The sequence below is a fragment of the Mesocricetus auratus genome, unplaced genomic scaffold (assembly GCF_017639785.1).
Source record: "Mesocricetus auratus isolate SY011 unplaced genomic scaffold, BCM_Maur_2.0 Super-Scaffold_100014, whole genome shotgun sequence".
NCBI lineage: Eukaryota > Metazoa > Chordata > Mammalia > Rodentia > Cricetidae > Mesocricetus > Mesocricetus auratus.
The window spans coordinates 24,137,376-24,153,456 of NW_024429197.1; the positions used below are offsets into that span (position 1 = coordinate 24,137,376).

The 16,081-nt window shown below is 45.5% G+C and overlaps 1 protein-coding gene across 7 annotated transcripts in view; it reads right to left on the bottom strand.

Moving 5' to 3' along the window:
* Eri3 (ERI1 exoribonuclease family member 3) overlaps window positions 1-16,081 on the bottom strand; it is a 125,139-nt gene that overhangs the window by 55,859 nt on the left and 53,199 nt on the right. For all 7 annotated transcript variants that reach the window (XM_013123425.3, XM_013123424.3, XM_013123423.3 and 4 more), the window contains one exon: window positions 6,033-6,105. In XM_013123425.3, coding sequence (XP_012978879.1) covers window positions 6,033-6,105 — 73 coding nt within the window. The remainder of the gene's footprint in view (window positions 1-6,032; window positions 6,106-16,081) is intronic.

The window sequence follows — 16,081 nt, forward strand, 5'->3', positions numbered from 1 at the left end:
TCACCGCTGGGCTTAAACACCTATGTCAGCCTCTAGAACACCATCCTCAGGGCTTCTCTGTCTCTGTACCATGGAGACTTGAGTGGGACTAACCACACTCCTTAGTTTTGCCACACACTTGTGTGAAAGCATTATCACTCTATGCTTAAGAGGGTTGTGAGGATTAGACAATGTAGCACAGAAGCAAAGTGTCTGGTACAAACAATGCAAATATACAAGAGAGCTGAAGTTTTATAGTGGTCACATTAAAAGTTAAAACATGGTGGGGCTGGAGAAATGGCTCAGTGGTTAAGAGCATGGGCTGCTTTTCCAGAGGACCTGGGTTTGATTCTCAGCAGCCCCCATGGTGGCTCACAACCATATGTAACTCTAGTTCTGGGGATCTGAGGCCCTCTTCTGGCTTCTGCAAGTACTGCACACACAAGGTAGACATTCATGATGCAAATACATAAAAAATAATGATAAAGGTTTCAAATAGTTTTAAATAAAACATGAGATCATTTAATAAATATGTCCAAATATCATTTTTAACATAATAGTAGTATAAAAATTATGAGATAATCTGGCCTTTCTTCAGACCAAGTCTGAAGTTATATCACATCTCAGGAAGCAAACTCTTTATCAGAAACAATGTTTTAGATTTTGTACAATTAATAGTTTAAAATGTAGCATCTCAGGTGGCCAGTGGCACACACCTTTAATCCCAGCATTCAGGAGGCAGAGGCAGGTGGATCTCTGAGTTTGAGGTCAGCATGGTCTACAGAATGAGTTCCAGGACAGCCAGGATTGTCACAGAGAAACCCTGTCTCAACAAACCAAAATAAAATAAAATGTAGCATCTCAAACTCAAGTATTTTAAACATACTCAAAAGTCTCTCAAGGAAATTTTTAATTAAAATTGATTAAATCTTAATACAAATTAAGAATTATCTCAATCATACCAAATATGTTCCAAATGATGTACTGCCACATATACCAGTGGAAACTTTAATAAGCAGCACAGATCTAATGACTAAATGTCTGCACTCCCTAAACTCCATGTTAAAATTTAACTGGGAGTTGGGGGCCTTTAGAAGACCACTAGGGCATGGGAATTACCCACAGGAATGAATCAATGCCATTCTTGCAAAAAAGGCACAGGTTTAAGGGTGGAGCTAGACCACTTGGTCTTCTGTCTCCTGTCATGTGAAGTCATCCCATGATGCAGCAAGGTTCTTACCAGATGATGCCTCTGGAGCTCAACTGTCCTAGCCTCGACCATAACTGTTAGCCACATAAATTCTATTTTTTTATAACTTACCAAGTCTGTAGTATTTTGTCAAAAGCAGCAGAAAACAGACTAAGACAATGGGTCTAGAACATAATAGGAAAACAATAAACAGCAGCTATTTCTGTTAGAGACCATTCCTTTTGACTCCTCATTTTCTATCTATCTAGTATGGTATCTCAGTGTTCTGCTCTGGGATTTCTTTTCCTTGTTCTAGATGCTCTTCTTTGGCAATACCATGTACTTCCATGGTTTCATTTGACATTGATATGTCAACAACTTGTCTGAGTCAGTACCTCCTCCCCAGAGCTCATCCTTTATTTAGCCCTAGACTTACATTCAAACCACCTCTTCAACAGTCACAGAATTGCTCAAAGACATCTAAATTTAACAGTCACATACCAAGTTTTTTTTTTTTATCTTAAGCTTCTCCTTCTACTATCACAGAAAATTAATCTAATTTATCTAGGTGTTCACTTATAAACTCTAGGGCCGTAATAGCCGCTTCCTTCACCCGTAACTCTAACAACCAATCACCATTTCCTGTCTGTCACACAGTCAGTACTGCCATAACACTCCCTTTCAAAGTACAAACCTGCCCCAATGTAACTTATGTATTAAAGAATAATTTACCATAAAGTCAATTTTTATTTGTTTCTGTCATTTTTTTCTGAATGATATACTAGATGAGTCAGATGTGGTAATGTATACCTTTAATCCCCACACTTCTGAAGTAGAGGCAGAAGAATTCTAAGTGTTATGCCAGCCTGGGCTAAATAGTGAGATTCTGACTTACAAAGATAGAGGAGATTAAGGAAGCTAAAGTTGGTTAACTCTGCCAAATCATATAAAATGCAAGCAAGCACATCTATAACACCTAACAGCCACTAAGATCATCAGACATGCTACAACCACAACCTTCTAGTTACAATTTCCCATTTGACTTAAGATAGCCCTGCCCCCCCAACACACACACACACACACACACACACACACACACACACACACAGTAATTCACCAATTACCAACTACAGCCCTTATTACAGCCATTTCTACATGCAAACTTTTTTTTAAAGTCCAAAGTAAGTGCTATATTTATTATGGCATTTATATATTTCTTACTCATTTAGCTATGAGACCATACATTATCAATTAAAGTAGACATCTATCTTTCTTCGCTAGGCTACGATGGAGTTTCTGTGTGCTGCACCGCCTAGATCATTTCTACTGCATGACTTCTCTTAGTGTAAGAGATTTTGTTGTTTAGTTTGGTTTTTGAGACAAGGTCTTACTCTGTAACCCAGATTAGTCTTTAACTCTGTAGCTCAGGCTGGCTTTGAATTAAAGGCAACTCTCCTATCTCAGCCTTCTAAATTCTAGGATTACAGGCCTGAATGGCCACAATCAGCTAGTACTGGGATTTTTTAGGAACCTGTAGGTTTGTATCCTAACAGAATTGTTTACAACATTCATCATTCTACAATCCATCCCAGTTCTCTACCTTCCACAGCTAGACATATAAACCAAGTAACTACCATGTTCCACCTGGACTATGGCAATGATCTTATTTTACAACTCTCAAACCAGCAACAGTGCTTTCCAATCCCACCCTCCATGGGCTACTGAAGATCTGTGTGTATGTGTATGTGCATTCACATATTTTTTTTTCTTTTTTTGGTTTTTCGAGACAGGGTTTCTCTGTATTGTTTTGGAGACTGTCCTGGAACTTGCTCTTTAGACCAGGCTGGCCTTGAACTCAAAGAGATCCACTTGCCTCTGCCTCCTGAGTGCTGGGATTAAAGTGTGCCACCAACGCCTGGCAAGCATGCACATATCTGGTTGTACAATTATTAGAAGAGGGTCAAAACTGGTAATCAATAAGCAGAGGCCTGAGACTCTACAATTTCAGTAATGCTATGTAAACAATGGCTTAAATGTCCCACCTACAAACACCAAACCCATTTAGAAAAACCAGTAGCTGGTCTCTTGCAATTCTCTATACTGTAGTCACAGAATCTTCTTAAAAACCCAAATGAGGTGGACATAGTGGCTCATGCCTATAATTCCAACACTGAACACTAAGGCAGGAGGAATGTCAAAAGTTCAAGTCCAATTAGGCTACAGCATAAAACTCTGTCTCAATACAAAATAAAAAAATCAAATGAGTTCAATTTTCATTTTAGTACCCTTTTAGTATCTCCTCTTTATCCTAAAGATAAAAGCCAAAATCAAAATATGCTCTACAAGCTCTGGCATCTCCTTCCAGCTTTACCTCATGCCCCTTTCCTTTTCTCACATTTCCTATGCCTTGGTAGTCATTCATTCAATAAATGGAATTAAGTCTCTCTGTACTGTGAACCATCCAAAGTGATGGAGTTAGAACACATATGTGTGTGTGTTCTGCATACATGTATATTCTCCTATCCCCTAGTAACATCTCTAATCTCCTGGAAAGAGCTGGGAGCAGAGCTTCAAGTATTCTTTAAGTTGACAGCTCAATAAAAATCTAAGATCATTTAACAACATCCCAAATGTCAGCCACAGTGGCCTTTGCCACTTTGCTACAGGGGAAGTAGGTGGAGGTAGGAGACATTAAAACACGGTTGTTGAAAAGGTATTCTTTCTGAGGCAGTTCACAGTTTCTGATGGAGAGGAGAGCTGAAAAGACATTATTCCATTTCTTTGCAGATTAGAGCCTTGGGAAAAGCAGATGCTGAGTTCATATCTAGTGACTCACATAGTCACACACCTGAAACGATATAGCTGGGAGCTTGAAAGGAAGGGACCAGAAAGACCTCTTGTTTTCCCCAAGCCTGCTTGGATTACCTCACAAGATGAAAACATAAGGTCCGATGGGAATAGAGTCCTCAGTTTCCCTTTAAACCCATTCTTTTCTTCAGTATCTTGGCAGTCCAGTAGAGAACTGATTGAAAGGGCTCAAGACGGCCTGGAGCACCAAGGTGACCCTAGTGTTACCATATGGGTCAGCTGCTCTCCTGCCCTTCTGCCTAGGAACCTAAAGGCAGAGAGCTATCACACACCAAAAAGTCAAGTCAACTTCACAGAGCAATTGTTCATGGTCAGTGCCTGCCTCGCCTGGCCGGGTCTTCACATTGCATTTGTTGAGACTGGCAAGCAACCTCAGATGAGCTTTGACAGCTGGCACACTGTTTTCCTGGACAGCATGTCTGTGCACACAGGCATGCCTTGCTCCACCCAAGACAGTCTCTATGCATCTAGTTCTCAATGAGGAGGTGGCCAGCAAGCACACATACTCCGACACTAACTGACCCCAGTCCAACCACTGAGGACACAGGCAAGAACCAGGCTCGGTCTCTGTGCTGCAGATGGACACACCTGGAAGTAAACAAGCATGGACTTGTTTCTAACTGACTAAATTGATATCCCAAGTCCAGGGAGCCTCACAGCAAGAGAAGTTCAGCAGAAATGATGTCTGAACTGCATCTTCTAGGGGGACGGAATATGCCTGATGATGATGACAAGAGGCAAGGGGCACATTTCACGAAGTGAGACAGCCAGACCAAGGCTTGGCAGTAGGACAGCCTAGCCTCCTCAGTCAAAGATGAGAAGCAGTGTCAGAGACTCAGCTATGTAAGTGATCATCAGGAGGTGGGGGGCCAGGGAGCAAAAAGTACAAAGGATGCACACCAGGCAAAAGGAAAACAAAGCATGGGACCAAGACCACATCGTCTCGGTGTGGAGCAAATACTCACAGAACAAGTCCATCCCCCACCCCTCGTTCTTCCATAACCATGTTTAGCTTTGACCACTCGCACACACCAAGAGCAGGCTGCTCTTTCTGCCTACAAGGCAGTCTCCTCCTGGCATACCCCTGCTTCCTTGGTTATCCAGTATAAGATCCCACTCTTCACAGTATCTAATGTGGTCTTGCAATAGCCTCTTTTTCCTAAGCCGACAGGGAGCTTCCATCCTGACCCTGATGTGGTTTCCCTTCTTCAAGATTCCTGATAGTCACTAAGCGGACTGGCTGCCATCAAGTATATCCTGAAGCTGCTCCAGTGCTATTTTTCTCCATCAGAATGACATGTGGGCATCATTCCACCAGAGGTCTTGGTCTTCTGGAACAGTAATTCCTCTAGAGCAAAGAACCAAGAAGCCCAATTTCTGAATCATTTCTTCTGCTTACCTAGGAAGCACAGCACATGCTAGGGGAGGCTGATTTTCTGGGTGACTCATTCTCCATCAGGGAACTATCCTTGGCTATACAGGGTACTTTAAAGGCTCATACCCCCATGCTAACTCTCCAAGGTCTACAATGATGCATTAGTGCCAAGAACCTCCTTTATGCTCCAAGGGTTCTAGCTTCCACCTGCTGTCCTCCCTTACACTAACAAGGTTCTGCTAAGGGCCAGGTGAAAGCAAAGCCATTGTAGGCAAACACCTCTTCCAAACTAGAGGTGCACAGATCACACTCAGCAGTATATAAATTAGATCAATGAGGACCATGTTTCTCCTAGTGACAACACAGCTCAGCCCACAGATTCAGGGGGGGAAAATCCCTTTAACTAGGACTTCTATGTATGTTTAGAAGACACCATTCGGACTCCACCCAGTAGCCTGACTTTCATGCAGCTCCCCATCCCCCAAAATATTGACATTTCAGTGCGTAATATCCAGGGAAGAGAAAGAAGGAATATTGAGAAAAGAAAGACACAAGAGCTGGGGGAGAGAAAGTGTCTCAAGTACACAAGAACCAAAGGCCTTGGGGACGCTCAGATGGTACCTTTTTCAGATTAATCCACTGCTTGAAGTAATCCGCCACTGGCAAGCCTAAATAATGGCACTGGCCTGGGAGCCTACAAAAAAAAGAGGAGAGAGAACAAGTTGAAAACACACATGTCCCAAGTGTGGAGTCTTAAGCTACAAAGAAAAACAAAGAAAAGTCTACAAAACAGAGACACCACAGGTCAGCACACTGGCAGACCCCAGCTCAGGAAGCTGTCCCACCATCAGCACACGGATACCAGGTCAGAGCCATTCCTCAGAACCAAATATGAGTTCCAAGAGACATTACACAGACTAAAATCAACTGTTACTACTTTCTAATTTGTTAAATTCTATTCTTTTTTTTTTTTTTTTTTTTTTTTTTGGTTTTTCAAGACAGGGTTTCTCTGTGACTTTGGAGGCTGTCCTGGAACTAGCTCTTGTAGACCAGCCCGGCCTCGAACTCACAGAGATCTGCCTGCCTCTGCCTCCCAAGTGCTGGGATTAAAGGCGTGCGCCACCAACGCCCGGCCTAAATTCTATTCTTAACACATTAGGGTTCCTACTTACATTTTCCCTCAAAGTAATCCTGTGAGGTAGGTACTGTTGTATATTGTGGTCTTCCCGTAGGTACTGTTGTATATTGTGGTCTTCCCTACTGCCCTGGGGGGGTGTGTGTGTGTTTGTTTTAGATTTATTTTTTTATTTTATATGCATGAGTGTTTTGTTTGTGCATCAAGTACGTGCCTGGCACTGTCAGAGGTCAGAAGAGGATGTCAGATCCCCTGGAACTGGAGTAACAGACGATTGTAAGCTGCCATATGGATGCTGGGAAATGAACCTGGGTCCTCTGTAAGAGCAGCCAGTGCTCTTGACCACTGAGACATCTCTCTAGCCCCTGTTTGTTTGTTTGTTTGTTTGTTTGTTTGTGATAAGATCTCACTCTATAGCCCTGGCTGGCCTGGAATTCACTGTGTAGAAAACTCAAGAGATCTGTTTCTGCTCAGTGCTGGGACTAACGGCATACACTATCACATCCAGCTCCTGGTATGTGTTTGTTTTTTGTTTTTTAAACAGGGTCCCATGTAACCACCCTGACTACAACACCCAAATAATGGAATTAGAAGCCTGTGCTACTACACTTTCAGGCAGCATTAGGGTCAAACCAGGGTGTTAGGCATGCTAGGTAAGTATTCTACCAACTGAGCTACATTCCCAGTCCTCCAAAAGGGCAGCAAGGAAAGAGCCTTCCTTTTTTAAAAACTGGTATCCCGGGTATATATCAGTAACAGAAAACTGAGTAACACAGGGTCAGAGAAGGGAAAATGAATCTTCAAAAATTATAGAAAACGTCAGACGTGGTCGACATGCCTTCAACCCCAGCACTGGGGAGGCAGAGACAAGTGTGTCTCTGAGTCTGAGTTCAAGGCCAGCCTGGTTTACACAATGAGTTCTAGGACAGTCAATGCTACCTAATGAACCCTGTCTCAAAAGAAAATAAAGGAAATTACAGAGAACAAGACTTCCACACTTTCTTCCCAGAATCTTCCTAAAGTCCGAGAGCTCAGAAAGCTTCCCTCACCTGGTATCCTTCTCCAGGCCACAGGCCTTGTGTCTCTGCACGGCTCCTAAGAAGATAATGCTTCTTGAGTCAAGACTCTCTCAACTCATCACCCCTTTTCATGTTATCAGGCACCTGAGGTCACCTATGCCCTTTGACCCCACTTCCTATTACTTGTGGTTAGCCTAAATTCTGGAAGCATGTGTCCCTTTTCCACACTGGGCTGATACTTTTGTTTGTTGTGTTTTCAAGACAGGGTTTCTTCTGTATAACAGCTCCAGCTGCCCTGGAATTTGCTTTGTAGACCAGACTAGCCTCAAACTCACAGAGATCCACCTGCCTCTGCTTCCCAAGTGCTGGGACTAAAGGCATGTGCCACCATGTCTGGCCACAGAGCTGATTCTTTTTAGCTTAAAATCAAGTTATTAATGTCAAATATTATAGAGTGGCCAAAGAAGATGAAAGATGAGAAAACTCAATGGACTTCATAATATGGAGGTCCCAAGTGATCTTGGTGAGGAGAGTGTTAACATCAGTAGGCCAGGTAAGGAATGGCAGAGGGGAGAGTCAGAGACAAGGGAATGGAGAACACAAGTACAGACTCCTTTTCCTAGGACCTTTGGCTATGAGAATCCAGTTGAAATGACAAATTCACCTCAGAAAGTTGAAGGGAAATTCAGCCTTACCTTCATCATCCTTCAACTACTTGACACACATTAACAAGAAGCTGGGCAGTATCCTGAGCATAGGAAACCTCAAAGCCTGCCCCCACAGTGACACACTTCCTCCAACAAGGCCACACATACTCCAAAAAGCCATACCTCCTAATAGAGCCACCCCTATGAGATTATGGGGGCCAATTACATTCAAACCACCACAGCCCAGCAGCAGTCCTACGTGCTTCTCTGTATTCTATATCTGACTGAAGTATGAAGGGGTAATATTAATCATATTCAGGAGCTCCATGAATGAAATTTGCAGATCCAAGGAGAAGAGTAGGGTTGCTAGTGCTCCTCTGAATATTCCAGCCCTGTGACTCCCAGCATAAGCAGTACAAATATAGCAGGGCCCAGACTCAACTTCATGAAAGATAGAATCAAGAGGTAGAACTTGAACTTCCAGGTATCTCATGGGAAGATAGCTAGACATCTTTATCACACAATCCTACTCCAGCATAGAGAGCATAAGGTGGTTAGAGTGGTCACCATCCCCTACACAAATGAGGAAACAGATTTAGTGAAGAGAAAGGATTTTTCTCAATCATGCAACATGTCAAGACTAGGACTGGAAATGGACTATGAGGCCAACTGCACATATTCTCCTAGAGACCTTGACTCCTTCCTGAGAAGGCAAAGCTTGGAACCTTGTAGTGGTGGGTAGAATGGTGGATAGTGCCCAAGGTCACATCTGTATTCAACAGTCTTAGGTGCCAGCAGATACATGGTTCCACTAATCTGGCAAAGAAAAGGGCAAGGGCTCCTGGCACAAAGGGTCCAAATGCCGAGTTTCTACCAGATACTGATCCCAAGGAAAAGAGCCACTGGCAGTGGGCCCTGAGCTAGCCTGCGGGCATAAACGTGCAGGCAAGTTTATGGTGCCCAGGTCTCCATGCAGCTGGATACACTGGGCACAAAGCTCCCCAACTACCCAAACATCATCTGGTCATGCTTATTACTGTTGCCCAATGAAATTTTATGCACCAAGTCCACAGGTGTGATTTCCCCTTCTTTATGAGGGGTCGGAATGACATCACTGATGGCCAATAGAAAAGACCCAATTATGTCCAGGCCATAAAAAGGAATGGGATTTTACCCCACCAAATCAAAACTTCCCTCAGTTTCATGAATACAAGGGGCCCCTTTTAAGGACACCCCCCACCCCCACATGTGCACACCAGTCCTGCCTGTGGGCTCTAAAGCAAGGTACATGATCACTCTTCAAATGCTGTGGGCCTAGAGCCAGAAAGAGCCCTTCCTTGGCATTTACCATGTGACCTTGCTCATAGCACACTGGCCCTTCAAGTGACCAGCACAGAAGCTCAAACTCTATGATCAGACGCTTGCCAGGCTCCTCACTTCTGGTTGGGGAAGTTAGAGAAGATGGGCTCCTTCTCAAGTTTCCTGCTGATACTTTTAGATTACAAGATGAGAGCTTCTGCTTAGAAAGAAGAGAACAATATGGGAGGATGGGGCTGTAAGAAAATGTCTCTCCCCACAGACAGACAACAAAGCAAAGGGAGCCCCACCTTTTCCACCCCAGCCCTAATTCAGGCCTACCACCTGCAACTGAGCTGTTCTGGCTTGGTCCAGACAGCCTTGATAGCAAACAGGTGTGGCTAGCTTGGCGCCAGCCAAAGCAGGAGAGTAGCTCATTAAGGGAGCCCCCATACCCCACCCCTTGCTAATGGGTATGACCAAGGTGGAACCATTGTAAGCAGGAGCTCAGCTTTGAAGATTTGGTGAGCAGAACTTAGGGGAGTGCCACTAGGTTTGAGTTGAGGAGACCACAGAGGTTTGATAGACAGACTGGCAGGCAGATACCAAAAGGCAGGTCCAGCAAGAGAGAGGGCACCTGCGCTGGAAGAAGTTGTGGACATTATTCCTTAAAGGCTTTGCTCTCTTCAAATTTTAACCAACAAACCCACCTCAGGAGTGTAACTTTTTAGCAGACTCAGGACTCATAGAAAAAGCCATGGCACCTGGATCTCAGAATGACTTGGATTGTCAGTGCTGGTGGCTAACAGCACTGAAATGTGTACACACCACTCATCTGTAGAAACCATTGTGTTCCTGTGACATGTAGACAAGGAAAGTCTCAAAGTCATCAGTGGACCATGAAGGCACAGAGGTCCAGCTTTGGAAAGGAATGGGTCAAGAGAAGACAGAGCAAAGACCCTGCAAAGCGGCACCTCTGAGGTACATGCTGCTTCCTCTATTTGCCCGTTCTAATACAAGCACTCAGAGTGTTGTCACCAGCTGTCCTACATTTCAGAACTGCCACAATTCTCTATGCTATTCTGTTAGTGAAGAGGCTGAGCCCCAGGAAGGACATCACACCCATGACACCCTGTCTAGTGGACCACCTAGTCAAGAGTGCCATAGTCTACACGACATGAGTCTGCATCCAGCATGTGCCAGACACACCAACTCGAGCAGCACTTAGCTGGGGACATGGCTCTTTGTCTCTCCTGCTTCCATTCCCCACCCAGAGGAGATAAACAGAGCTCGAGTGATGAACAGCCCGCCTTTCACCATCACTTTTGCTCAAGTTGAGGAGAGTGGCTAGTGATGGATGGGCTGGAATTTGGTTATCAGGAAGGGCTGTCAGCCAGAGGTGCCTATCTCCTCCCCCACTACGCAGGGCATCATTACACTGTGGCATGGAGGTAAAATATGACCAAGGGGAGGGAAGGAAGGAAGAGGGGAAGGCTGGGCTTACAGACGGAGCAAATTGAGCAACAATGAGAGCAGGCATGAGGCTGGAACGTTAGTTATCTGCCTGTGACACCTTTTATCTCTGCACAAATTGGTCCTTCCTCCCCCACTGCATCCTCTTATACAAACAGAGGCAGACACAATGTGTCACCACTGCAATAGCACAGCAATTTAACCCGAATTAGTAAGGGGGGTCAAGCTAGGAAATAGGGGTTTCTCATTTCAACAGGTTCCTTGTCTCAACTCTGAACCACCACATCATAGGGAGGAGGGTGGAGAAAAAGCGGACTCATAATTGAATTCACTCACCTGGCCACTGTTGATGTATAAGAAAATTAATGCTCAAACCTCCTACTTATCAAAGCTAGTTACTCTCCATCTCATTTGCATGATATGCCATGCCAAAAGAAAACACTGGCTTGCCCCAACCAGGCCTAGCACAGCAAGAACAGGGAATAAGAAAAAGGCACCCTAGCCAGAATCTGAGGGCTAGAAGTCTATAGGACAGGCTGCAGGAGAATGCTGGATGTGGAGAGTGGAAACTGTAGGATTATAGGTGCTGATCACATCAAAAGTGGTCCATGAAAGCTCAAGAACATACTTATGAGCACACCTTTAATTTCAGCACTCAAGAGGCAAAGGCAGATAGATCTCTGAGTTCAAGGTCAACCTGATCTACACAGCAAGTTCCAGGACAGCCAGGACTACACAGAGAAATCTTGTCTTGAAAAACAGACATACAAACAAACCAAACAACAACAACAAAAGAACACAGACAACCCACCCCACCCCCCAAAAAAAACCCTTCTTGCGTAGTAAGTTTTATGAGTAACCCCTCTCTGACAGACAGACCGGTCTACTGTGTCTGGAATGACTGCACTGTTGACACTAACAAAACTTGAGGAAGCAAGAGAGGAGCCTGGTCAGTTCCTCAGTGACCTCCACCATGGAGAGCTCTGGAGCTGAAAAGGCCCTCAATGGGCAAGCAGTACACCATACCACCATACCCCACCCCAATCCTGCTCTAGGGCTCTGTTGCATTAGTGTGCAACTTGATCAAGTGGTGATTGTCCTTGGGCAAGCGATGTCATCTCTACCACCTCCTAGTCTATGAGAATTAAAGGAGCCAGTCAAGGGAGACAAACTTTGAAACCAGGGACTCAGGAGAGTGTTGGATAGAAGATGAGCAGACATCAAACCTGCAATTAGGGGATGCTTCTGGGCCAGATGAGGCAAGGTAAGGAAAGACACTAGAAAAGTGATCTGGGGGTAAATGGCAAAGAGAAAGTTCAAGAATTACTTAGCAGCTTCAAAAATGGACTGAGGGGAGGAGTTATGGGTAAAAGAGGAAGCTAGGGACTCCTCTTTCAAGTTTAAAAGCAAAACACACAAATACCAGGTACAAAAGTCAAAGGCCCACTCCAGATACAAAGTAGGAGATACCTTAACTGATCACCACAGCTTTATGAGCACTGTTGAAACCTGGGATGCTCAAATCAGAAGCTACTCAAACCTGGTTCCTATATTCAGAAGCATCCAAGTCCATCTGGAAGACAAACACAGCATAAACAACTACGGAGGAAGGGCCTCCTTGTTCCTGGGGATGGAGGGCAATACCCTGTAGCACTTACAGAGACTCAGCTTCAATTCCCTGTTCAACAAGCCTGTGCACTGACCCTCCACTGTTTTCTGCCAGCCCATAGCCCTGGGAGAATGCCCTGCTGACTTATCAGCCCACCCTGCCTCCACAATTGCTCCCATCCTCTGGGATATCTGCAGGTTACAATTCCAACCACAGGCTTCAGAAAGATGATACACTTGCTAGAGCCTGCAAAGGGTCAGGAGAGAGTACTGTTTGAAATACCAACGTGACAGCTGGCTCCTTGTCTGTCTCCTCCTCCCCAAACTTGTCATGGTACAAGAAGTCTATAAGCAGCCCATCAGATTTAAATACCAGTGTGCGTGAAGCAGCAGCAAGAGAGCGAGAGAGAGTGGGAAGCAGACAGTGAGTGCCTCTGTCGCCACTGCTGTCAGGGAACACTAATGAATTTCACCACTGGCAGCCATGCTTCAGCTGGTGAGTGGGGGTGAGGTGAAGGGTGGGGAGTTTTCTTGGGAGAACTCTGTCAGTACTAAAACATCTTTTCCCAAAACCTTGTTAATATATGTTATTGAGGAACTGAGAACTATGGCCCACCCAGTACCTCAAGAGGAGGGGAGAGGAGGGCAAATCAATGTCCTCTCAAACAGGAAGAGACATACAAGTGTGAGGCTGGAGGGAGCCAGCTAAGCCCCATTAGATGGGTGACCTCTGGCATGGCTCACACCTTGGCTTAATCACCATCACCCAGGCTTATCTCCAAGGCCTTGGTCTGTTCAATTGGGAGGATGAGGAAAGGAAGGGCCCCAGGCAGAGAAAGCAACCTGGCCAATTTGTTGCCCACACCACTTCACAGCAACTGTAGCTAACTCCACAAGGAGGCCCCAAGGAACATGTTACACACTATCCTTCTGGACCTGAGGAAAATGGGGTGACAAGACTCCACACCTGTTCTATAGGTGTGCAGCTACTTCCCACAGATGTCAGGAGACAGAGATGGGGCTTATCTTCTGGAGGAGGTCATGAATGCTCTTGAGATTTTCCCAAGATTTAACAACTGATCCATGACTTGAATCCAGGTCTCTTTGCTGCCGCCAGTGTATCCTCTACTGCCAGACCCTGCCCTTCTCACTCACTCCTTCCCGCTGGTATACATGCCTCTCTGGCACGGCATAGTCCACAGCTGCCATACAGAACTAGGCTGGGCTCCAGGCCAGGGTGAATCCAGCCAGAAAGAGAAAGCTGTGGGACTGAGCCAGGCCATCACCTGGGAGTCTCCACAGCTCAGAGGACATGGATGCAGCAGAAGCCTTCCCTTGGGTGCCCTCTGCACAACTCTGATCAACAGTGTCTGATCTGGCAGCAACCTGCTGTGCAAGGGGCAGATGACATTTAATTTCCTCTTGGTTTCCCTACAGTACAGACGAAAGGCCGTCACCTGCGTCTGGGTCTGGTAGCACAGCTGGAACTGTTCCCAGACATGCTGCTAGGGAGAGTTCCCAAACAGAACCAGAATGCAGGCGGGCGCACTGGGATGTCCCTCAGGCCAGACTGCTAGTCCTCCCAGGGAAAGCAAACCTCAAGTCCCTAGAGCCAAACCATTGCTTAAAGACTTTAAACGAACTATGTGCAAAGTATTTCCCATTCCTGGCTTTTTATTAAAGAGATGAATTTATTATTTTATGCGTATGAGTATATGCACCACATGCATGCAATTCCTGAGGAGGCCAGAAGGGAGCACAGGATGCCCTGGGGCTGGAGTTATGTGGGTGCTAGGAATTGAACCCAGGTCCTCTAGAAGAGCAGCTTAACCACTTAACCACTGAGCCATCTCACCAGGAACCAGCGCTCTCAACCAATGAGATATTTCTTCAGCCCCAATAATTTATATTTTTATGGGATATTTTGCTTGCATGTATGTCCTAGGACTGGAGTTACAGAAGACTGTGAACCACCAAGTGGGTGCTGGAAATCAAAACCGAGCCCTCTGGCAGAGCAGCAGTGCTCTTAACTGCTGAGCCATCTCCCTAGCTCTGTCAGCTCCTAGTTACAGCCCACCTGCTGACTATCTCTACTCCCTTTACTCCCCGCTCAGAACCCACAGGAAGCACGAAAGTGCCACAAACACCCTGGGGAAAAGGGTAACATATACCTCTCCAGTGCTACAAATGCCCCGAAATCCTGTCACGTGTACCTCCCAGTGCCTGTCTAGGCAAAAAAATAAGGTGAGTACCTCTCCAGTGTCTGTCCCATGGCACAGTGCTCTCTTGTATGGGAAGTGCTGTAGCTGCTACCAAGACCTGGACAGACCTCCTTACCATACAGAATATATCAGGGAACAGGGTAGGGGACCAGATAGGACGCTTCTAGGGTACTTTGATCAGTGTCTTGGCTAATGGTCTGTTTTACTTTTGGCTAGGGAAACAAGGAGCTCCCTAGTAGTTTAAGCTGTCTCCAAGATACCCCACATATTCTAGTCTAGTTTCCATCTGGCCTGTGGCTATCTTGACCCTATGCCTGAACCGTGTTTGTATGGCCTACGATGCCCCCTAGAGGCTGTGAAGAGAGACATCCTCCTGTGATCAGGGTCTGGGATATAGTCCAGCCACTGCTCATATAAATGCACAAGGACACAGCTGTTACCTTTACCTCTGGCTGGTCCCCTGCCCTGATTCCAGTTCTCCTGATCCTTTCAGGATGTGCAAGCATTCTGCTTGTATGGAGCACTCTCCTGGCACAACAGCACTAGAACAAGGAAGGACTTTTAAACTGTGCTCTGGAAGTTCTAGGCCTAGGGGTTTCAGGAGAGATAAGGCTACCTTGTGGACTAGGGAAGAACAGGGCCCACTCTATCCCTACAGTGCTTCTCCCTGTTTTTGCTGTTGTCTTTACTGCATTTCAGTCTACACTGCCCTGTAATTACTTCTGATCACCTGGTGCCCCGCCCCCATCCCTGGCCTAGAGAAGGTTTCAGTGGGCTAATTTCAGGCCACTGCTGACTGTGCCTTCAGAATGTGCACACTTAACACCTTCCATGGTAGTTGCCTGAAGTACTCTTAGGGGAGAAGCACTGCAGTGGAAGGAATTGACACTTACAGGGAAATCCTGGTGGGTGGATATGGCTGATACATGCCACTCTTAAATCAACAAATGGGCACACCTGCTACTATGATCAATCATCTAAAATTGATGTCCAAAGAACCAAACAGATTGCATTTGGCCACTCTTTGAGCCAAATGCAGCATATTAAAAGAGGAAATATAACTTCCTAGATGTTTGCAAATTCTGTATGTGGGAACATGGGGACACAGAATAATCCCATCCCTGTCAAGAGTCTATCCCCTGGCCAACCCACCTAGAAAGAAGTCAAGAGTCCCACAGTCCTGGTTACAGGACTGGAAATGAGTGAAGGTTCTTGGCTCCAACCACCAAGCACATTACCTGAAACTCCTCCAGCCAGGTCTGCAAGAGGT